Consider the following 24,658-nt stretch of genomic DNA (forward strand, 5'->3'; position numbering starts at 1 on the left):
ATTTCTTCTTGGGCAAACTGAGTCATAAAACCGATGCTGAGTTTTGTTCTGTCATGGCACTCTTCCATTTTGCCTCTTCATCTAATATGAAATATGAAACCTCACCTGGTTTTGCAAAAGAGTTTTGCAGAAGGGCTGTGTGTCGGCTTTTGTGTCATTGAAATGTTATGGATGAGATACAAAGTACGCCACCTCTACACCTTGCATACTCCCCGGATACTGCTTTGACAATCAGCATGCATTAAATCGTCACAGACACAGACCACGACTTGAAGAGAAGTTTTCAATGCTTAAGTTTATTTCAGATGAAAATATCTTCCAGCCACACTTAATGGTGTGCTCAGGCATTGTCACTGAACACCTGTTGGGAAAAGCGAAGAAAGCTTCACGACTGAAGGAAATCCCATGAGTGTGTTAAGTGCTATCAGGTTGATTCCAAATTATGGCATCCATGTTGAATGAATGACTTCTAAAATATCCTAACATGAAAACCCTTGCTTAAATCTCACACACCTAAACGTCACAAAGGGCCGTGTTTTTCTTTATTGAGTCGATCCATCTCATCGGGGTTCTTCTTCTTTTCCTGCTGCCTTCCACTTTTCCTAGTGGTACTGTCATTTCCAGTGAGATTTTCTCATAGAAGAAAATCTTACTACTGTTTCCTAGGCAGAATCTCAGTACAAAGTTTCTAGTTAATGCTGAGGATAGGAACGGTGTTAGTCCCGAAACTTCAAAACAGGTTTACTTTGGAGCAAGAAATGGGGATGCAAGAGAAATGCATTATTACAGGCCCATGATGAGCGATGTCATTTCTGCATGGTTACTTGGAAATAATTCCCTTGAAGCTTGGTGGGGCTGAATCCCAAGAAATGCTGTGGTTAGGACTACTGTCTTAGTACTCCTCCTGTCTTTTAGGAGCTTGTTCTATCCAGCTTGTTCTAGCAGATAACCCACAACAGAACCCGAAAGAGAAGAAAGATGTGCACCCCGAGTATTTCATTTTCCATCTAACCTGCAACACATGCTTGTATTTTCCATTTAACTTGCAACTGACTTCTACTGTACACTCCCAAAATTGATTTATTCTTTTTTCAGGGACACTCACTTATACACCAACCTCTTTCCGTCAGATGGGTGGGTGGGGGTTGCCCTCTGCGAGTTCTTATTCCTAACTATCCACTTATATTTTGTTCCTCTTGACGTAACATCTACAACAATTAAACGACATTAGTATTCTTTTCTTTTTTTTACCATTCTTGACTCCCTTTGAAAGTCACTTTATGGAAACCCATAGGGAGAGGCACATTCACAATAGTCTGTCCCACAATAAGTGACACACTGTATGCCCACATGGGACCCTCTTCACATGGACAGATTAATATGCCCATAATACTTCTACAGTTCTGGAATGGGTTCCAGAACTGGGTTTCCCCCACCCCTGATCACTATCAAAAGATTGACTATGACTTTTTTAACAGTAGCACTAGGATATGTCCCCTGAGTTTTCAATTGACAATCATAAATGGTATTCTTCCATTTCGTGGGTTTATCTCTGCTACACATGAGAATTGCTGCTATGGATGAAAACAGTGCATTTACTGTAACATGCAGAAATATACTGTACATACGTTTAGTGGCAGTTCATTGCCAGTTGCAGTTGGTGTGAACAGCCTTTTGAGTACTTTCGTTCCTAGAATGTTGTGAAACCAGCTGCATACTTCCAAATCCTCCAGAGAAATCCAAGACCCCAAATATATGTGCAGTGTGTAGTAATTTCCTTTGTTTTTCTCCCTCTGTAATGCACCATCTGTAAGACCCACTTAATTGAAATTTTAATGGTGGTTTCCACCCAACCCTTTCCCCGCAGATAAGGGTCATATCTTGATTGCAAGAGGGGTCTATTCCAACCTTCTCAGCAGTTTTCTTAAATGTGTTTGGCATTTTAGCACTTTGATTTGAGCAAGGAAGGCTACAGACTTTCTGGATCCTCCCCCCTCCCTTCTCCCCCTGTTGTAGCATTGATTTGTTGTCTTATTTAAATACAGAGTTCAGTATTCAGGTATGTAAGTGCAACATAAATAAAATGACATACCCAGCGGAGCCAGAGGGGCTATCTCTTCCTGGGAGCTGAAATAATTTACGACAGGCTAAGGCAACAGCATAAATATTGTTGGGGGTTTATCACAACCCAAGAGTGTAAGCTGCATTTGGAGCCGGTGGGCTTGGGGAAAGAGGAGAAAAGAGAGGGGGGAGAGGAGAGGTTATAAAATATCTGGCTAGCCAGCCACCTCGGGAGAATTTGCAGAGCTAACTTGGGGTGAAGAAATCAGTTGTGCTCAGAAGTGCTTGAGTGGATCCTGGTACAAACCATTCACAAAACATAAAAATTCAGCAGACTGAAGGAGTGGCAGGAGGGGGAAGTACTTTTATCGTGGTGATTCGGGAGGAGGGGAGACAAATACATACATAAAAGATGCCGGATTCCTTGGGCATTATTTCCTAATGAAAGGAGCAGAAGACACCCTAAGTGGAAGAAGGGATCCAGAAGCTATTTGTATGGTGGAAAGAAAGGGCATGGCTTTCATCTGGTGAGAGAGAAGGGATCTACCTCACTCTTCCACAATGTCTATGATGATCTCAGCGCACCAGAAGGTGAGCACCACGTCCACCTTTTCCTCAGCAGCCTCTGCCATCAGCAAACTGGTAGGTAATTGTTCTTCCTTTGGTCTGAATGCTTGTGTGATGATTGCGGTACAGTCGGGAAACGCTGCTTTGTAGATTGTGTGTGCCTGCATGTTTTCTTGGGCTGGAACGCATAAGTAGAGTCACGTTGCATAGAGGCAAAAACTTTCTTTTAACACACACAAAAAAATCTGGTGCCCTATTAGCCTTTTTTTTTTTTGAGAGAGAGAGAGAGAGAGAGAAAGCTAGAAAGAGAGGTCTGTGGAATGGAGCAGGATTTTTTTTTTTAAAGGCAATTTGGGGAAGGTGTGTGCATAACAACCGGTGGAGGGAAAGGAAACTTTGCAGAAGCTAGTGACAGGATGCAAAAATCCAATGGTACCTTTAAAGGCATGCTGAGAATGGGGGGTGGGGGTGGGGAGGGCTGAGCCAGAGCACCCTGAAAGGGGGGAATAAATTAATTCCTAGATTGCCCGCTCTGTTTTGGCTCGGCCACAAATTACTATGGAAATTCCATTCCCACCCCCCTCCTTTCTCTCGCTCTCTGCTCAAGGCTTTAAAACGAAGAGTCAGCTGAAAGTTAGGGCATGATCTATAGGGGTGTGCTGGGGAAATGGGTGCTGGAGGGACAGAGATGAATTACTCCCTCCCTTTGAACCCACAGCAGCAACCACCTGCTTCTTTTTTCTTGTTATAAACCTCTGGATCAGCATTTTATTCTGCAAGACTGGGGGTGACGAATAAGAAAACCCTTAGACACAAATACACCCCCCCTACACACACACACACACACACAAGTAAATAAATAATTACAAAGAAGGACCTTGTTCCTGTGAATCTTTCTATATTTCAAACAAGAGAGCATTTTTAGAGAGAGGGAGGGAGGGAGATCTCTTCTGATGCTGCAGACAGAAGGTAGGGGCGTGGATGGCTTCCCTTGAAATCTCCGCTGCCTTCCGAACTCTTCAGCAGCAATTTTAGCTCCTGAGGTTTCGAAGTCAATTGTCTCTCCTCCACCCCATAAATCATTGCTCCCCCTCGCCTCCCCCCCCCCCCCGGTCCTGTTCATACGAGGCACCCAGACGGAGCCAGGGAGGCTGCTGGGGAAAGGAGGAGATGCGCTGGGGAGGACGGGCGGCCGTGGAGTAAAAGGGAGCCGCGTCCAAGGGCCGGCCCATCCATCAACAGGCAGGCGAGCGAGCACTGCGGAGGACCCCCCCCCTTCCCCGGTCCTAAATCACTCCTCCAAACATCGCTGCGTGAAAACCCGGGGCCCAGGCACCTTTATTGACTGCACCGCCACTTAATTAATATTGATTGCGATCCTCGCTGATCACGCTTTGGGGGGGGGGGGAGAAGAAAGCTAAGTCTCTGCCTTTAAACTGAAAGGTCATGCCACGCCCCCCACGCCCCCCCTCCTTCGTTTCCTTTTTTTCATTTGGGTCTGTAATCTCCCCAAACCCCTTTTCTGCACGCCCAGCAAGAGAAGCGGCACAAAGGAACTTCGGGAGAGGTGCCTTAACCGCAGGGATATTTTAATCCATCTTTCTACCTGCTGCTTCTGTCGGATGAGCCTCCAGGGGTGTTTTTGTTTTTTGAAGGAGGAAGGAGGGAGGGAGGCTTCCCCAAACTCACAGCCTATAATTTGAAATTACACCGAGGAGGGAGATGGATGGTCTTAGTAAAACTGTTGCCAGTGTATTTGTTTTGCTGCAGTGCAGCTTAAAACTTGGTTATTTGCTGCCGTTGCTCTAATATTCTCTAATATCAGCAAGTTTCATTTATTGCTCTTGCACCTAATAAAAGAAGAAAATGCTTTGGATGGGGTGAGGTGGAGAAAACTCCTTTATTTTTAGCTTGCATTTCTTTTCCAGATTGCCCTCCTGTTGATGTTAGATCCTTAATCTTGGGCTGTGCTGCAAGCCTAATTACCTGCAGAAGTGTTAAATTAAAAAAAATAAGTTGAAGGTTAAAATTGACAGGTAGGAAGCTTGGCTGTTAAAGGAGAGAGAGAGGAGAAATTACTTTGAATGTGCTGGAATAGTAGTCAGCTGAATAAAAACCAATCAAGGTGGGCATATGGTACAGTCCTCCAGCTGTGACCGTACCACTCCAGAACGTACATCAAGGAGGTTCTCTGCAGGATTTTTTGACTGAGTTGGTGGGTTCTATTTCACCATCCAGCTCTTGAAATCCAAATGCTTCTAGTCTATGAAGATGAGGGCTACAAATTGATAGCACACATCATGGCCATAAGTGGATCCTAACCATCTAACCCACTACTTAGCAGGCGGAAGAGCCTAGAATTCTGGATGTCTATAAAACCTTGGCGGGGGAAATAAATTAAAGCCTTTCATTTACTTATCAGAAGGTAAAGTAGTTCAAAAGGGCATAGTCATCTGAGGCAAACTGAGAGCTAGTCTGGTGTAGCGGTTAGACCACTGGCCTGGCATTTAGAAGACCCGGGTTCGAATTATGACTTTTCCGTGGAAGCTTGTCCTTGGGCCAGTTCCACACGCTCAGTCTAATGAACCATGCAGGTTTGTTGTGTGGAAAAAATGCACTAGAGAAAAATAATATCTTATTAATTAATTAATTAATTAATTAATTAATTTTTTTAACTTGTATACCGCCGCTCTCAAAGACTCGTGGCGGTTTCCAGTAAAAAGTAAAAACAACCCGTCCCATAAAACCCCATTACATTAAAAGATGGCTATACATAAATTTGTCAGAGTCAACTCCCCATCTCACCTCCCCTGTCCAGTTGTAGTCAAGAGCTCTTTCGTTAGGAGCGAGGGATCTACCTAGCTGATCTTTGGGGATCCACCCCAAAGTAACTCCAGGACCTCACCTTGGCCTCAACCATATGTCTGGTGGAAGAGCTCCGTCTTGCAGGCTCTGCGGAAAGCTGATAAATCTGGTAGGGTCCTTAGTTCTTCCGGGAGCTCATTCCACCAGGCTGGGGCCAGGACTGAAAAGGCCCTGTCCCGGGTCGAGGCCAGGCGAATGTCCCTGGGGCTCGGGACAGCCAGCAGATTCATACCCGCAGAGTGAAGTGCCCTGTGGGGGGCATAGACAGACAAGCAGTCCCGCAGATGCGCGGAGCCCAGGCCGCATATGGCGTTAAAGGTTAAAACCAAAACCTTAAACTTGATCCGGAAACAGACTGGTGACCAGTGTAGCTGGTGTAATACCGGCTGGATGTGGTCCCTCCAAGATGTATCAGTGAGGACCCTCGCAGGCACATTTTGTACCAGCTGTAATTTCTGGGTCAAAGCCAAGGGTAGGCCTGCGTAGAGCGAGTTACAGTAGTCTAATCTGGAAGCGACCATTGCATGGATTACTGTGGCCAGGTAGGGCGCTAGTAGCCACGCTTGGCGCAGATGGAAAAATGCCCTTTGGGCTACCTGTGTGACCTGAGCCTCTATGGAAAGCCTATTTAGACCCCCATTGGACAGGCAAGTGGAACATAAATGTATTTTCCATGTGTGAGTGGAAAGTGGGCTCCACATTCATTTTTAATAATATGAACATTTACTCTTTGGGTGTCCCAGGGATGGGTCATCATGTCCTCGGGGAGGGGCGGGGGAGGATTTCTGGCAGATTTCCTGCTGGGAACTGCCAGGGCACATGTTGGATAAACATGTGGCAGGAGTGTCTTTTAGCTTCAACTGAGATAGCTGCAGTTCTTCCTGGGCAGAAAAGGTCATAGAGTTTGGAGTCCAGCCCCCTGCTCAATGCAGGATCAGCCTCAAGCATCCATGATGCTTTAGCCACTGCTTAAAGACCACTTGCTTAAAGACTGCTGCCAGCTGCTGCTTGAAGACAACCATCTCCTTAGGCAGGCGATTCCACCACTGACTGTGAAATTTTCTTTCCACCTGATATTTAGCCGGTACCTTCCTACATGTAGTTTAAACCCATTACTGAGGGTCCTGTCCTCTACTGCCAACCGGAACTGCTTCCTGCCCTCCTCCAAGTGACAACCTTTCAGATCCTTCAAGAGAGTCATCCTGTCCCCTCTCAACCTCCTCTTCTCCAGGCTGAACATTCCCCTCAGCCTTTCCCCACAGGGCTTGGTCCCCAGGCCCTGGAATCATCCCTATCACTCTCCTCTGCCCCCTCTCCATTTTGCCCATGTCCTTGTTGAACTGAGGCCACCAGAACTGCACACAGGACTCCAGGTGAGGTTTGAATAATGCGGTTTACAACAGGACTATAACACCTTGTGATTTGGGTGGGATGCCTTTCTTGATACAACCCAAGACTGCATTTGCCCTTTTTTTTAAAATGCAGCATTACACAGTCTGTTCATATTTAGCTTACAGCCCACAAGTACACCAAGATCTCACTCACACAGATCTTGCCAGGGTGATACATGCCTTGGCAATGCCTGTATTAGATTACTGCCTTGCAATGTGCTCTGTGTGGGCCTGCCCTTGAAGACTGTCCGAAAGCTGCAGCTGGTACAGAATGCTGTGTCCTAAGGCCTGGAATGAGTCGTGGGGCTCATATAACTCCAGTCTTGTCCCATCTACACGAGTTTCCAGTTTCTTTCCTGGCACAATTCAAGGGGATGATACTGACTTTTAAAGCCCTGTATGATCTGGGCCCAACGTACCATAAGAACCATCTTCTCCCTCATGAACCTGCCATTCACTGTGGTTGTGACACGAAAACTTTGGAACTCTCTCCCTAGACTAATTCTTCTGTCTCCCATCTTATTATCCTTTCCTGTCAGTGAGTGAAGACTTTCTTGTTTCCTTTGGGGTACTCCTAATAACAGTTACTGGTGCGCCTCTGGCCTTGTTGTTGTATGTTTTCATTGAAATTTTATAATCTTAAATATTATTTTTAGTTGTTCCCATGTTTTAATGCTTTTCATACCTTGAAGACCCTGATTTGTGTGGGAAAGCAGCTTTCAATTACATGATATAATGGGTGGCCAGGAGTGCGGTGTTTTTGTCCTTTAGAGCAGGGATAGTCAACCTGTGGTCCTCATGGACTACAATTCCCATGAGTCCCTGCCAGAGTTTTGCTGGCAGGGGCTCATGGGAATTGTAGTCCATGGACATCTGGAGGACCACGGGTTGACTACCCCTGTTATAAGGTATTCCTAGCACTGATGCCATATCGGTTGGCCATTGGAAATCTGAATTCTAATGGCAAGGGAGGAAGTTTTCAGCAGCTGAGTGACATCTTGCTGAATTTGTTCTTTTCTTTGCACACAGGCTTGGGCATGTCTATAGGTGCAAAGCCTAGGGCTCTTCTCCTCCTGCTCTTTGCGTAGAGATCTTAGAAATAAGACTCGCTTCCACCCCCTTTCTCAGTTCTTCTATTGTTTTATTTTTCTTTGTATATTGTTAGCTGCTTTGAATCCCCATAGGGGAGAAAATGAATATATCCTGCGTGTTCAGGCTTGCTAATGCTGCTTTTAAAAATAAGTTACCAGATACTGACTCCATATTTTGAAAAATGGAGCCAGCTTGATGAGGTTGGTAACAGTGACAGCTTCTAATCGGTGGGTTTGAATCACCGCTCCACCACATGCAGCTGGGAGACCTTAGGCTAGCCACAGCCCTGATAGTGCTGTTCTGGCTGAGCAGTCCTGTTAAAGTTCTCTCGGTCTCCCCTCCCTCACAGGGCGTCTGTTGTGGGAAGACGAAATGGACGGCGACTGTAAGCCGCTTTGAGACTCCTTCTGGTGGAGAAAAGCGGCATATAAGAACCAACTCTTCTTCTTCTTCAGTACTCTCAGGGCTCTCTCAGCTTCACCTCCCTCCTTCTGGTAGAGAAAAGCGGCATATAAAAGCCATCTTCTGTTCCATCTTCGGAATGAAAAACTTCATGGTATTTTAAGCAAGTGCTGACATCTTCAGGTTCTTGGATTTTCTATTCCATGCAAATTTTCCAGCTACACAAAACAATCATATTTGGGGAAATAGGCTTGGCACAGAATGCAACTGTTAGGTATGGCTGGAGGATTCTGGTTACCAATGACGTAAATACAGAGCCCTTGAATAGCTTGGAACAGGGAGCAATGGAGGTTTCATATAAAAATTGCAGCGGGAGAAAACTTATTCCAACAGCAGACTGCGCCATTGGATAACAAATAGCTCAGTGCTAGATGGAGAGAGGAAAAAGACAGTGCTATTGATTTAAGGGAGAAGATTTGTGTGCAAGGCTCAGCAGCCAGAGGAAGCCTTCTAGATAAATGCATTTATTTTGCTAGCTTCCTGTAAAGTCTTCTGCTAATAGATGGGAACACAAACCCAGACTTAGGCTAGTGTGAGCAGCGGGGATTATAAGCACGTTCAAGAATTCAAGAAGTGTTCTGATAGATGAGAGAATCTGTTCTAGTGTCCACTTCCTAACATTAACTTGCTGAATGCTCCTTGGATGTCCACAAGTCTAGGTCACAGTTCTTTCTTAGCTCTCCTGTCTGAGAACCTTTCAACTGGAGATGCTGAGGTCTGAACCTGGGACCTTGGGGACATAAAGCACAAGCTTTATCCTCTTAGGGAAACTGATTTCCAGATCTAACGGCTGTGCACTGAAGCATTTGAGCCAGTACGGACCAAGGGCAGATAAGAATAAGATTAAACAATTGTATTCAAAAGCCTGGCTGGAAAGCTCATCACTTTCTGTATGTTTAGAAATTACCTTCAAAGATGGGCCAGTCAGCATTTCAACCAAATATACATCTGTCCTGCCTTTAAAGAGATCCCATTATGGTTACTTCCTGGGAGATCCACAATGATCCCTTGTTTTCTTGATTGGTCATTTACCCGAGGGAGAATATTGTACTGCTTGGATGTGATCAGGGAGGCCTAGGTTCAAATCCCTGCAATGCCAAAGAGCTAGGGTTGCCAAGCCCCAGGTGGTGTCTGGAGATCTGGGAGTGACACCCAGGCAACAAAGATCAGTTCTCCTGGAGAGAATGGCCACTTTGCATGCCATAATACCCCGTTGAAGTCTGTCTCTCCCCAAACCCGACTCATCTCAGCCTCCATCCAGAAAATCTCCAGGTATTTTCCTTCCCAGAGATGGCTACCCTACAAGAAGCTCACACAAGTGCATTTCTAAGAGTTATGTCCTAAGTCAAGTGAAAGTCAGTGGGTTTAGATCAGTGGTCCCCAACCTGCGGTCCGCGGCCCGGTGCCAGGCCGCGAAGGCCATGGCGCCGGGCCGCGGTTCCCTCTCCCCGCCCCCCGCAGTAAAAAACTTCCCAGACCTCAAGCTTGCGGCCCGGGAAGCTTCTTACTGTGGGAGGGGGTGAGAGGGAATCAGGGCCATGCCGCGCATGCGTACATGCGCCATGCGCAGCCGAAATCGTGCATGTGCGGCACTTTTGCACATGCGCGATTTCGGGTGCACATGGCGCATGCGCGATGCACGGGCATGGCCGCGCATGCGCAATGCGCGGCCGGGGCAGTTGTCCTGCCGGTCCCCAGCCGAAAAAAAGTTGGGGACCACTGGTTTAGATGAATGTAACTCATTATGATTGTACAGCTTTGATGACTAGTGGCGAATCATGAACGACTCCCCTTTTGGGGGAGAATGATGGATGTCATCCATCTATTTGCTTTGTCAACAAATGCTGAAATACATTGAACAGTTGAGCTGGGTATGAATTAGCTGATATAATGGTAGCTACACTGTCAAGTAGTCTTTGCCATTGTGTATCCACTGCCTTGCAGGTTTTCCAGTTAGCTCTATAGGACACTCGGATTCAGTTCAAGTTTTCTACATCTTCCAGCGTTCCATGGGTTACCCAGCTCCATACTAAAACAAGCTACTGGATTCTGCCTGAAGAGTGCAACAGTTTGGGGTTGGGGTTGGAGTGGAAGGAGTTGGAGACCAAAACAACCATGGAAAAGGGCCTGTTTCCCTCCCCAATGGAGGCTGCACCCACTGCACAACTGGGCCTGACTGGGCACCAGCATCTGCCATTGAACTGGGCCCAAGTTTTCCTGAGGAGAGTTGCCAGAAGGAGGGGAGGAGGGAGAAATGAAGACAGGTGGGCAGACAAAGGTACATTGCCTAGTGGATGGGAAGGAGAGAAAAAAGGAGGAGACAGGAGGAAGCTGTAGGGGCTTCTGTGGAAGGGAAAGAGGAAATAGTGTATGTGTGTGTGTGTGTGGAGGGGATACAGGGGGAAATGAGCCACCTCCAGCAAGTTCATGCATGTCCCCCACATTGTGTATGTGTCTCTCCAATGCCTGGATGTCCCTCTCCACATATCCACATGATGCTTCCTTTCTTTTTAACTTGCTTATCAACACCCACTGTAGTTGTGTGTCCGTGTAAAGCCTTACAAGTCTCCATTCCCAACAGAAAGTAAAGCTAAACACATATAAACTGCATCTGTTTACTTCCAGTATTCCCTTACTTCATTCTTTACTCATTCTTTATTTATTTTGTTTATGTTTATATAGCCAGTGAGCTGGTTCAGGGCGGTGAACATCATGTCTCCACATCACTGGTCCAAACATTTCATTAAAACACAATTATAAAATCCGAAAGGAATAAATCAAAAAATTGAAAGGCGGTTTGATTTGCCATCTGATATCGAAACGGAATGGCAGCATCAGCAATCTTGGTATGCCTCCTGTTTTCTGGAACTAGAGTGTGGTCTGGAGCATCTTTTCGATAGGGAGAGTCGGCCACATTAATTTAAATAGTGTGTGAATTGTCCTCATCGATAAAAAAATTGAATTGGTGCTGGTTGATCTGGCAGTAATTAATCAGTGATCCGCCATCCAGACGTATAACTTATCCGTAGATTCTACAGTTAATCAGTAATAAGATAAATGTTTTCTTCCGGTGAAAATGTTGAAAACTTGGGCCCTAACATTTGTTTTTCTGTCCTGTATAAGCAGTTTCCTGTAGTAGTCCTCTGTGCTATAATCTGAATACAGCTATTTTGTTGAGTTTCTCTAGATGTGCATATTCTGGTAAAGATTTGTGTATGGGTTGCTGGCTTTATGGATACATTACTGTGTCACCCTTCATTTAGTTTTTCCATTTTGTGTTGTACATACAGCATACAAAGTATGTTCCTAAGTGTTTGTTCATGCCTTTTTCTAATACAACAATATTTTCCCCAAAAAATAAAGAACTGAAGAGGTAACCATAGCTTGCATTTAGGGGGGCTGGGTATAGAGAGCATGCTACTTCAGTGGCTGTTGGATTGCATCGTGTTTTCCCTTTGAAAACTGGCTTCATCATAGCTTTAATTTTTCAAAACCTAAATAATCTACATTTCTTTTAAAACTGAAGAACTAGAATATATTTGATTTTGCGCAGTGCACATGTGTTTATTAAAATATGAAATTCTTTACTCTCAGTATCAGTAATATTGAGGTTATATTGAATTTCATTAGTCCATAGGAAATTCCGCAAGGTCAGTGCTATTAGTGACTTGTCTAAGGCCATTGTCAGTGCAGTCCTAACCAGAATTAAAGGTAAAGGTAAAGGGTATCCCCTGTGCAAGCACCAGGTCATGTCTGACCCTTGGGGTGACGCCCTCTAGCGTTTTCATGGCAGACTCAATACGGGGTGGTTTGCCAGTGCCTTCCCCAGTCATTACCATTTACCCCCAGCAAGCTGGGTACTCATTTTACCAACCTCAGAAGGGTGGAAGGCTGAGTCAACCTTGAGCCGGCTGCTGGGATCGAACTCCCAGCCTCATGGGCAGACAGCTTCAGACAGCATATTGCTGCCTTACCACTCTGCGCCACAAGAGGCTCTACACCTCTTTAATTCCATTTAAATTAGTCAGATTAGAAATATGTAACTATTAAAGGACTGCACAGTTTGTGAAATAGTGGCAAAGGCAAGATTTCAGGCAAATCCTGGACAAAAGATTTCCTAATTTTTAGCAAAGTATCTTGGTTTCTAGACCAGTTCAAGATTATGCAATAAATACATTTCCCAGTTTCCCAAAAATGAAACAAAGTAAACTCTTTTCCCACACTGTAAACTAGGTTTCCAGTCGGGGGGAAATGACATGAATGGAGGGGGGGGGAGAGATCTATAAAAACCGAATTCTGTCTTTGAAATTCTATTCCTGCCTGTATCGTTTTAAGAGGAGGAACTCTGCACTCTTTAGCACTCCCATCCTGCACCTGACTTCCAGGGGACTCTTAATGGGGTGTTTGTGTGGAGCAAATTGGAATGAAATCTCAGAAGTCAGCGTTTCTGAACTATATTAAGCCTTTTGATTAAGGTGCTTGAAATACATGGATTTTCCTCCTTGTTTCTGCAGTGCTGTGCATAATGAGGCAGTGATATCTGTACTGCAGTGGCACAAACAGCAGAAAAGTATTTATTGAGCTGGAAATGATATGAAAAAATGGCAAGGCAGGGTTATCCGGCTCATCTAGGCTGAAAGAATTTGTCTTTTCCACTTCATAAGTGTGATCTAGAAACAAGATTAAAACTCACACACTGGTACTGCCAGACTCAACCAGGACACCTCCCAGTAATGAAATACTTTAAAAAAAAAGAAACACACACAGTTTATCTATCGTTGCAGTTTGTCTGTTTTAGGTAGAAGGATATGTATGGATATATTTGTTGCATGTAGCACAAATGTGCAAAGTGGTTTTGGGAAGAATTTTGAAATTGAGTTGGCCGTGGTTTTCTCAAGTATTGGCATTCTCTGCTCATCCACTTTGTAGATGCATTTCTTCTCTCACTGCCAGCCTACCCAGAAATGTCTTTCACTAGCATTCCCCCAGCAAAACCATGAATCCAAAACTGTAGGAACCTAACACAGAATTGTAAAATTAACTATAAAATACAATGAAACCCAGCAATATTTATTTATTTACTTCATTTATACCTCTACTTTCTCTGAAGCAACTTGCATAATTCTCCTCTCCTACATTTTTTCCTCACAACAACCCTGTGAGGCAGATTAGGCTGAGAGTGTATGGGTTGCTCAAGGTCACCCAGTCAGCTTACAAGGCATGAGTCGGGATTCAAACCTGGGTCTTCAAGATGCTACTCTGATATTCTTGGTGTAGTGGTTAAGAGTGGCATCCTCTAAAACTGGAAAGTTGGGTATGATTCCCCACTCTTCCACACGTAGCCAGACAGGTGACCTTGGGCTAGTCACAGTCCTGATAGTTCTGTTCTCAGGGAGCAGTTCTCCTAGAGATCTCTCAGCTCCACCTACCTCTTAGAGCAGGGGTAGTCAAACTGCGGCCCTCCAGATGTCCATGGACTACAATTTCCAGGAGCCCCTGCCAGCATTCGCTGGCAGGGGCTCCTGGGAATTGTAGTCCATAGACATCTGGAGGGCCGCAGTTTGACTACCCCTGTCTTAGAGTGTCTGGGGAGAAGAGGGCAATTGTAAGACGCTTTAAGACTCCATCAGGTAGTGAAAGTGGGGTACAAAAAACTAACTCTTCTTCTTAACCCACTGCATCACTCTGGTTCCTGTTTATAGAGTTCCTGTGACAGCTGATATTGTTAATTGGTTGTGGGGTTGTTTTCTGTCAATATCTAACCTACAGGACAAGAGAAAGAAAAATAGCTGAACAAAAGCTTGTATTGGTAAACATGATTTTCGCCTTTCAAATGTTTACTGAAATAACATAGCTCTTGAAAAGCAATGTGCATTTATATGCATATGTATATAAAATAAATTTTAGTGGAATCAGTCAACTCTTCTGGATGAGCCCCTGTGACAGCTGATACTGTTAACTGGGTGGTATTTTTGGCATAAGTGTTGAGAATTTTTAAAGCATCATATTTTTAGATCATGCAGAAAGTTTGGACATTGCAACAGGCTTTGTCAGGGACTTTGGCTGAGGAACAATAACAGAAAAGCACATGTTCATATTAATATGTAGCGAGAAATCAGTGGCCTTTAAAGTTCTCTGAAATGTTGTTCACTTGTAGTATTCACAAATAGATATATTTATATGAAAATAGCATGAGTGAACAACATTTCAGAGAGCTTCAAAAGCCCCTGACCTCTGAATAAATATATATTATGGTTCCTAAGTCACAAATAGGGCAATTACAGCACTTATCTGGCATTTAGGAACCCATTACAGTGCTGCAAAAAAAGAGTCTTGATTTTGCAGTTATTCCAATGCGAAATTAAACATTTCGTTAGGCAAAATGGGTCTTAAGGCACATTAAGGAAAAATAAATGGTTGCATCAGTTATTAGGAATCATAAAGGACTTTTTTGGTTGGCCTTAAAATTGCTTATATGTGTATTTAGTCAACAATAATCTTTTGAAGCAGCGATTAGGGCCCAGCATGAATATGAAAACTTATATATATATACTAGGGGGAAAGGCCATTTTATTCTAAAATAGGCCCCCTCCCCGGCGAAGCCTTTGCGGGGCGAAGGCTTCCTGGGGCCTGGTGTGCCATGGGGGGAGGCTCCACGTGGCCTGCGCGGGCCTGGGCGGTGGCTGCTGGGCAGGAACGTGGCCCTGCTCGTTTACCACGGCCCCCTTTCCCTGTCCAAGGCGGCTATGTGGGGGTCAGGAAAGGAACAGGGCTGCCACGTCTTTGTGCATAAACGGTCCTACAGAGTGGGGTCCAGGTAGGGGGAGGGATCTGTGTCCACAGACAAGTTGCCACTACTTAAAAGGCCTAGTCTCTCATTGTTTCAGGGGGGTAGTCACATCGGTCTGCAGTAGTACAAGTCCAGTAGCATCTTAGAAGGCAACAGGATATATAACTTTTATGTGACCCAACTTAGGAATTCTTCCTTTTTAAAGCAGGTTTGATCCCAGTTAAACAAACCTGTGTAAGGAGGCTTACAGCAACTGAAATAAATTTAAAAAAACATTCTCTAAAACCAGCAAATTATTATTATTATTATTATTATTAATTAATTAATTAATTAATTAATTAAATTTTTATCCTGCCTCCCCCCGGAGGCTCGAGGCGGGTCACATAAAAACCATAAAAATACCATACCAAGCAGCCCAGATACCAGAAAAAACCATCAAATAGACATGGTCTGTATTTTTATTTTAGGTCTACAGCTGAGAGTGAGACGATATTACAAATCTCCAGGAGAAGTTTATTTGACTCTCAAAATTTTATACTCTGGAAATTTTGGTGGAATGGAGCTGAATATATTTAGGGCTAGTGGTCTTATAACTGGGTACAGGTCAGGACTGCAGTCTTGCTCCTAGTTTTTGTTCACTATTGTGTATGGTTTTCATGGTTCAGATTGTTAGTGAGGAAGCTCACAACCACAAATTGGAACCACAGGGCATATCTCTTATGCAGCATTCAGGGCATTGATGAGTTGGACTGGTTCCAATTTCTCTCTTACTTGTTAGGAAATATTTGATGTCAGCCATCAGAGGGGGTGGAGAGAATGTGTGGGGAAATACCATAAAATTGACTGGGGTTGCACAGAGAGGGGGTCACTCAGAATTTTATACATAGAAGTTTTCTTTGGAAAAGGAGGGGGGCAGAAGAAGGTTTTCCACCCCCACATAATGGGGAAGACAAGACTTCAAAAACACAAGAGCCAACAGACAGCTCTTGCAATTTTTGAAATATTTTTTGTTGCACATGTTAGTTAATTCAGCTGCAAATGTGCCAGTTTCCTGAATCCAGGCCTTTTGAAGTCTGTTATCAGTAGAAAAACAGAACCAACTGCAGTTTTTAGCACCTTAAAAATACTTGCATAATAATTCTATATACAGTATGCAGATGTCTTTTTGAAAACTGAGTCTTCGAACCATTGATCTTGTTGTGCAAATGCACAGGTGACAGGAAGTGCAGAAGGTGTTCTAGTCTCCTTCCTCTGAGCCTGCAGCCCTCCCTATCAAATGACTGGAGTGGGTCAAATCAACATGGGAGATTCAGGTTGGGGGGAAAAAATGTCTAAAGTAGAATTTTGAGACTGAATAGTGAATCACAGCTAGGCCTTTCCTTACTGCTTACTGGATGCATGCCACTGTTCTCCAGTTTAGGTATGGTGTAGACATAACACTGATGATTATGTAGACATTGTAAAGTAATCCCAAAATGGGCTGCAGAATTCCCTTCCCCATCTCATCCTTCCAGGAAGAAGAAGAAGAAGAGCTGTTTTTTGAATCTCACTTTTCACCACCCAAAGGAGTCTCAAAGCAGCTCACAATGGATGCCTATCCTTCCTCTCCCCACAATAGAGACCTAGTGAGATAGTGAGGCTGAGAGAGTCCTGAGAGAACTGTGACTGGCCCAAGGTCACCAAGCTGGCTGCAAGTGGAGGAGGAGTGGGGAATCAGACCTAGTCCTCCAGATTAGATTTACATCCATACATAATGTGTGTAGATTCAGGTGGGCACCATGTCAGCCTGAAAAAGCAGAACAAAGTGGAAGCTTTAAAGCCAACAAGGTTTTGTAAGCTTTTTTTGTGAATGATTGCCACAGACAATGTAAATATTATACCCAATGATGTGTGGAGTGGATGCAGCCATATTCTTAACCCCATTTAATTTGTGTAATAGGGGCAACAATATTAGCCACAGATAGGATTAATAACCTGGCTTCCCACTTAAAACAGTCTGGCTTCAGATCTCCTGTTATTTTTTTAAAAAGCAATTGCAATCTGTCTTTAGCTGTCAAGCTAGAGTACAATTGTGTTTTTTTAAAGAAATCTGGACAGACTGGGAAGCTGTTCAGTTGCATCATTAGAGTAATCAGTTCCCATATTTCTGACAGTGCTATTAATGAATGATCAAAAGAAGCTGAAAGGAAACAACCTTCCAATGAGTCATTAAAGTGAAGCTGATATAATAACGGGTAGTTGAAGCACTTCAGGCAGATTTGCAGTCCTTACAAGAGAAAGGTTATTTTGACCATAGTGCTCTCTTTCAAGAAGAGGAACATGTGTTGTAAGTTCCCTCTTTTTAAAAACAGAAGGCATACTTCAATACAATACATACGCTGTTACCTATCAAGCCATCTCCCCAAAGATCCTCATATCTTTGCAAGCCCCAAAGATCCTCTATCTTTAAAACATCCAACACTTGACTAAAATACCCAGTTTGATAGCAAAATAGGGTACCTGAGCCTGATAGGAGACACCTCCCCAGGTGTTCTTGGGTGGGGTTATCCCACCTGCTTGCATGAGACGAGGAGCACATTACTCACTCACCTTTTTTCTAAGTGTCCAGAAAGAAGAAATGTTATGGTGCTGAAGTTGGCTGCTGTACTTGTTAGGGCGTTTAAGCCCACCAGGTTGACTTTCTGACTGCCCATCCATCCATCCAATTCAGTTTCTTAACAACTGGTTGGGATCAATTCTTTTTGGAACTTGGAGGGATCTTCCTAATTTCTCGTTATACCGCAGAAGATGCGCTGCCTGTAACAGACCTGACACAGGAAGCTCCTGGGAATTGTAGTCCATGGACATCTGGAGGGCCACAGTTTGACTACCCCACCTTGGTGTCAATAATATGTTAACTTTCTACTCTTCAAATCTGGTCATTTTTGCACGCACAAGACTGCTTTGATGGATTGTAGTTTTCATACAGTACTGAAAGCCTTATCAGTACTGAAAGTCTTAACCCACCTCCCAACCACCTGACTCACCTTTGGTCTTGTTGGGTTTGCAGTGCCACCGGTTCTGCTGAGCACATTGCACTGGTTCTGCTGGGCTTGCAAATATGTCCCCCTCCCCCCATCTTAAATTTCTACTGTAGTGATGGGTCCGTGGTTTGCTAGCTGGGTACGGCACAAACTATGAACCAAACTGCATTTTCCTGGTTCGCACCCATTCCTAATCATCACTGCAGGACAGAAACATGGTCTGAATTCTCCCAGTATGTATCTAACTGCGTAAATCTGTTGAAGCAATGGAAGAACTGGGACCTAACCCTCCATTTCAGTTCACAGCAAAGGGCCAGGCACAAGGGGGTGAAGCATCTTTGGCCAAGATCCAGAGAGACGTCCTATTTGAGAGACAGTCTTTCTCCTCTTCTTCCTCTCTGCTACAATTTAGCTATCCTTCCTGAGAAAGAAGGAACGCTTGAGAATGAAATGGGCTGTGGAAATTTGACTTCTTCTAGAGTGGAATTCTTGTGTTTATTTTTTTTAAAATACTTGCACGAATTGGAGATCTTTTAGAACTTCCTCTTCAGTAGAAGGACCTTCTGTTTGCATAAGCAGGGTTCACGGCCCTCAACACACAGGACCCAGAGTTAGGATCCGTTGCAAAAATTACTATTTTGTCAGTCACCCCCTCCTCATTTTTCAGGAGACTTGGTTCTGTATAAAGAAGTACTGAAACTCACCATAATTTTCGATGGGGCCGTTTGTTGCTTGGCACCTTGTAGGATTAGCTCTGCTTGCTGCACTTTGTAACTAATGATCTATTATGCTTCTTTCTTACCAAAACTCCTTGTTAATATGCAGCAGACATTGTAGGACAATGATAAAAATCACTATGGTGTTACCAAGCACCCTGCAGCAAGGTGTTTTAGCAATGATTCTCAAGCTGTAGTGTAAGCAAACTTGGTGGGGGGAACACAACACCTCCTGGTATACTTTCTGTAATGCTATTATCTGCTGGAAGAATCAAGGTGGACTCCAGACCGTAAAATACAATGCTGCGGGGAAGATGCATGATGAGAATATGAATACAGTCTGTAGGGAGACTTGTGTTGCCTCTTTGTGAAAAAAGAGGCAGAAAATACTGCCAGGGAAATCCTGATTGCAAAGTGGTTCTTTTTCAATGTGCAAAATGGAATTATGTAACAAACCCCAGTATTAATGATACAGAGCATAACTCTTATGTATTTGACCGTGCTGATTTGGAACAAATTCCACAACCTCTTAAAGGGGATTTTTAAAAAACGTTTTGTTAGTTTGTTGAGGTGGAGTTCAATATACCACTTTTTAATGAGCTGATGTTTAGCACCAGCATGTGTGGAGCTTCCCGTTACAGGCCAATCTTCAAAAGCTTTCTTTTTCTTAAACACAAGGTAGATCATGTCATGAAGTGAGAAAACCATCTCTTCAGGTAGCACTTCCTGCCTCTGGAATGGATCCAGCTAGTGATGGGCAAATACCCTTGTGCTCACAGTTCTCTCCTTTCATTAAAAAGGTGCTTCCCAATCTTTCCCTGCCCTGTTTCCTGATGGGGTTTATGAGAATTGTGGTTTCACACTCTACCCAACAGATCCAGAAGGCTGACATTTTCAATCTGCCTGTGTTCCGAGTATATGTAAATAGCCACAGGGTGTCTGCCTATAGAATGAACAATTTCGACACCTGCAAGGAAGTTATGCTGCTGTTTTTAAACTGCGAACAATATCCTAAAGGTGAGTGTATGTGAGTCTCTCTTTGAAGGGTCAGGGGTAGAGAGTTGAATAGCTGTGATCTTTGAACATGTTATTTGTAAGCACTGCAGCATCAGAGTCCCTGATGTCCATGACAAGAGATGAGATTTGGGCTGGAGTATAAAGTACATGAAAGAGCCTCTTGTGGCGCAGGGTGATAAGGCAGCAGAAATGCTATCTGAAGCTGTCTGCCCATGAGGCTGGGAGTTCAGTCCCAGCAGCCGGCTCAAGGTTGACTCAGCCTTCCATCCTTCCGAGGTCGGTAAAATGAGTACCCAGCTTGCTGGGGGGTAAACGGTAATGACTGGGGAAGGCACTGGCAAACCACTCCGTATTGAGTCTGCCATGAAAACGCTGGAGAGCGTCACCCCAAGGGTCAGACATGACTCGGTGCTTGCACAGGGGATACCTTTACCTTTTACCTTTTTATGAAGTACATATAACAATCTGGGATTGACTAAACCAGCCTTTCTAAACTTTTTTACTATTGAGAAACTCCTGAAACATTCTTCAGGCTTCAAGAAAAGGCAGAAGTGGTGCAATTGTGCAGAATATGGTTGGGAAGCAGAGCTGTGGACACGCCCATTTGGAGCCCCTCCCCTTCCTGCCCCCTCCAAGCCCATCATTGGCCATTTTGGGAAGGGGTGGGTGGGTTGACATGACCATACATGGTCATATCACCTGATAAATGTTTAACAAATGCTTAAAAAATCTTATCCATTTGGGAAACCTTTCTAGGGCTATCAAGAAACCCCCGGGTTTCATGAAACCCTGATTGAGAAAGCCTGCAGTAGACAGAATAAGAGTTTCTTGACATTTATTTAGGGTCAGACGAACTGAAGCCTCATTGATCACCATTCGCTGGTGCTGGGACTGCATAATCCTTTTCTGTTCTGAATTTGGGGCCTCATAGTTGTAGCTGATTTACCAGGTAATATTCTAATCCATCTCCAATCCATGAAATTTCCACTTTGAAGCTTCATTATTACCTGACAAAAAGCCTTTATCTTAAGTTGTGAAAAAAGAAAGAAAATGCAGTCAGAAGGAATGGCATGGTTGAAGAAAAACACTAAAATAATTTCCAAAGCTGTTGAACTGTTTTGTTGTACAATCAAAGAAGAAATCAAAGCAGGATCTTTTTTTTTTTTTGGAGTGGGGTGTCTTTCCTAAGTATATTTATATTATCCAGATAAGTATGAAAACTAGATCTTGAACATGGAGCTTTATTTATTTATTTATTATCATCATCATCATCATTATTTTGATTTATTTCCCGCCACTCCCAAATGGCTTGTGGTGGGTTACAGTGTCTTAAAACCCCATAAAAACTCCCATTAAGACTTAAAAACCATCACGGTATGGCGGCGCAATAATAAAATCCCCTTCCTACCCCCTTCCTATTTACTGTATTTCTATAGTGCCCTCCCCAAAGTGGTTTACATGGAACAAGAAAACGATACAGGTAACATCATTTCTAGAACAACAAGGTGAATAACAACAGTAACATTAACATAATAACAACAACAACAACCTTAAGGAATGGTAGGACTACAGGGAGCCTCAGCTCAACTTGTACTGAGACTCAGTGGGTTGGGCAGATTCGTAGCAATCATGGGGGGGGGGGCTAGGGGGCCAATGGAAGGTGATTGGATTCAGGCCGACCTCAACCAAATGCCTGGCGGAGGAGCTCCCTTTTGCAGCCCCTGCGGAACTGTCCAGGTTTCAGTTTTCCAGTGAAACTCCCTTAGTATCTTTTTTTCTCTCTATCTGCTATTCATTTTTTATTTCTTTATTACTGGTTTTATAGACCACCCCTCCCTGCAAGCCTGCTTGGGCTGGTTAACATCATAAATACATACTGGGCTTTTTAAAATTTTTGGACTGTCTGTAACCTGCCACGAGCCAGTCCCAGGAGTGACGGGAAATAAAAAAACAAACAAACAAACAAATAATACGGTGTATTATTAAAATTACAGTTAAAACGATAATAAAACCTTGTGCTGCTTCATTTTCTGGTCTCTCGTTCTATTCAGCCATCCGCCTGTCAGTCCACTTATGGGCATCCTATAATTTCCCCTTAGAGTATGCATTTCAGTTTACTGGTGAGAATACCGGAGATGAAGAGAAAGAAGCCCACAGGTTTTGTTGGCTGCATTAGCTTTCTCAGGTCTCATAAGCCTGGCCGAAGAGTGCTGTCTTGCAGGCCCTGCAGAACTCGGGTTGTTCCACCAAGGCCCGGATCTCAATTGGATTGATCCAGAACAGTGAAGTCATGTTTTGAGGTCACTTACTCTCCTGTATTTTTGCCATCACGCTACATCCTACCTAGAATACATAACTTCACCCTTCTAATATCTCTCCACTCTGGTTCATTTTTATTTCCACAAGAATAGGGGTGAAAATCCCTTAAGTTCAGTGCAGCTTGAGCTGGAAAGAAATTGTAGTACTTTTGCATAAGGCAGGGGTGGCCAGACTGTGGTTCTCCAGCTGTCCATGGACTACACTCACCATGAGCCATTGTTAGCCAATTGGCAGGGTTCCTGGTATTTGTCTGTGGACAGCTGGAGAAGCACAGTTTGGCCAACCCTGATGGGTTCTCCATCTTTGGAAATTTTTAAACAGAGGCTGGGTAGCCATCTGATGGAGAGGCTGATTCTCTGAAGGCTCAAGGGGGTGGGAGGTGACAGTGGAAGAGCGATAAGGTTGTGAATGTCCTACATCATGCAGGGGGTTGGACTAGATGACCCAGGAGCTCCCAAATCTATTATTCTATGATTCTATGGTATAAAGTGAGATAAGTAATTTTGAATAATCAGATCTCAGACATATAGCTCCTTAGGTGTCCCCTGGTCTCTTAACCTGAAAGTGCCACTCCGTTGCAAGAGAAGTTACACAAATACGACACTGTAAGCATCAGGTATGCTCATTTCACCGGCAGCCTACTGATAGCACTGGCTGTGTGGTTAAATAGTGACCTTGGGCATAGAGAGGAACCATATGCCTTCACTGCTGTTTCTCTGTGGATAACTGCTCAAGGCAGAGCTAGGCTAGTCCTGCCACAGAATGAGACGGAGGCCAATCACCTAGTTTGCTTATACCTCACTGCCACTCAAAACACCTCATTGAGCCCATCAGGATATTCCAGTTTCCACTCATGTATGTTCCCGTTTTTCCTTCAGCATCACACCTTGGGTTTGACTCTTCTGCTTGATTTGACATTCTCTGTGACAGAGCGCTGCATTTGATCCTGCCTCCCCCAGCCACCTTGCTCTGATAGCAGGATTATAAACGTCCCTTGCGATCCCATTTCATCCTTTTTTTTCTTTATGGTTGACCTCCGAGGCCTGTTCTTGCTGCAGGCCAGCTCTCAAACCTGATACAATTCAAGATCCGTGCCTGAGATGCTGACAACCTGTTTGTAGCCATTTTGCTTTCCCTCACCCTCTGCCCTCTGTGAACGTTTCCTGCAGCATGGCTTGATGATATCGCATGCTTCTTCCTCACTGTTCTGTTTCCACTGAATCTTCTAGATCTGATCTTGCCTCATCTTGGTGTAGTGGTCTATAATCTGGAGAACCAGGTTTGATTTCCCACTTCTCCACATGCAGCCAGCTGGCAGCTCCACAGGCAGCCAGTCACAATTCTCTTAGAGCTCTCTCAGCCTCTACTCAACAAGGTGTCTGTTGTGGGGAGAGGAAACCACTTTGAGAGTCCTCTTGGGCTTAATCCTGCTTGCTTCTTGAGAGCCGGCTTGGTATAGTGGTTAAGAGTGGCAGCTGGGTTTCATTCTCTGATCCTCCACATGCAGCCAGCTGGGTGACCTTGGGCTAGTCACAGTCCAGATAGAGCTGTTCTCACAGAGTTGTCCTGTCAGAGCTTTCTCAGCCCCACCTACCTCACAGGGTGCCTGTTGTGAGGAGAGGAAGGGAAGGTGGTGATTATAAGCTGCTTTGAGACTTCTTCGGGCAGCGAAAAGCGGAGTATAAAAACCAAGTCTTCTTTGGGTTTTACATGGAATTCTATGGTTGTTTATGTTGCTAAAAGAACATGCTGTGTTGTTTTTACCAATTTCTATTATTTATTTATTTTATTTTTCCCCCCATGCAGTTACTTTCCATGATACTGCTACTGTTTTTGCTATGCTTAATATATACCATATTATTCCCACAATGGTTGTTATGTTTTGTTTAACGATTTATAGAATGCGATTGTGTATTTTATGTTGTCTTTTATATGTTTGTTGCATAGCTTATTTTTTTAAAAGAAATAACTATGCATATAACATTGAATTGTTACCCTTGGTCGATCATGATTTCTTCTCATTGATTAGGGTAGTTTCTCCCTTATTAGCTGGAGGAAGGAAACATTTGCACTCCAGGCTGAATTTGCAGGACATGTACATTAGCTTTTCTCGTGAATTTTGTAGCTTCAGGTTGAATGTTCAGATTATTAAGGCGGCCGGTATAATGAGAACGTATTGTGCTGTTTTTCTAAAAAAACCCTACAGGTGGTATTAGATATTGATTTAGTCATAGTCCAGGAAGGAAGGAAGTCATCTCTGCTTATTATGTTTGTTTCCTCTGTATAACCATTTGTAGAGCAACACAAATAACAAATTGAATTCTGTTAAACCCAGTGTCCCTGAAGGTCAAAACG

The 24,658-nt window shown here is 43.9% G+C and overlaps 1 protein-coding gene across 3 annotated transcripts in view; it reads left to right on the top strand.

Annotated features, from left to right (window-relative positions):
• DPP6 (dipeptidyl peptidase like 6) overlaps positions 1 to 24,658 on the top strand; it is a 479,395-nt gene that overhangs the window by 107,431 nt on the left and 347,306 nt on the right. Inside the window, exon 1 of one of the 3 annotated variants that reach the window (XM_077304799.1) lies at positions 2,265 to 2,703. The exons of the other annotated variants lie outside the window; for them this stretch is intronic. Within the exon in view, the coding sequence (XP_077160914.1) occupies positions 2,623 to 2,703 (81 nt within the window). The 5' untranslated portion in view covers positions 2,265 to 2,622. Of the gene's footprint in view, positions 1 to 2,264; positions 2,704 to 24,658 lie in introns of those variants that run through there. 3 annotated transcript variants of the gene reach the window in all.

This window comes from Paroedura picta, chromosome 11 (assembly GCF_049243985.1).
Source record: "Paroedura picta isolate Pp20150507F chromosome 11, Ppicta_v3.0, whole genome shotgun sequence".
NCBI classification, from domain to species: domain Eukaryota; kingdom Metazoa; phylum Chordata; class Lepidosauria; order Squamata; family Gekkonidae; genus Paroedura; species Paroedura picta.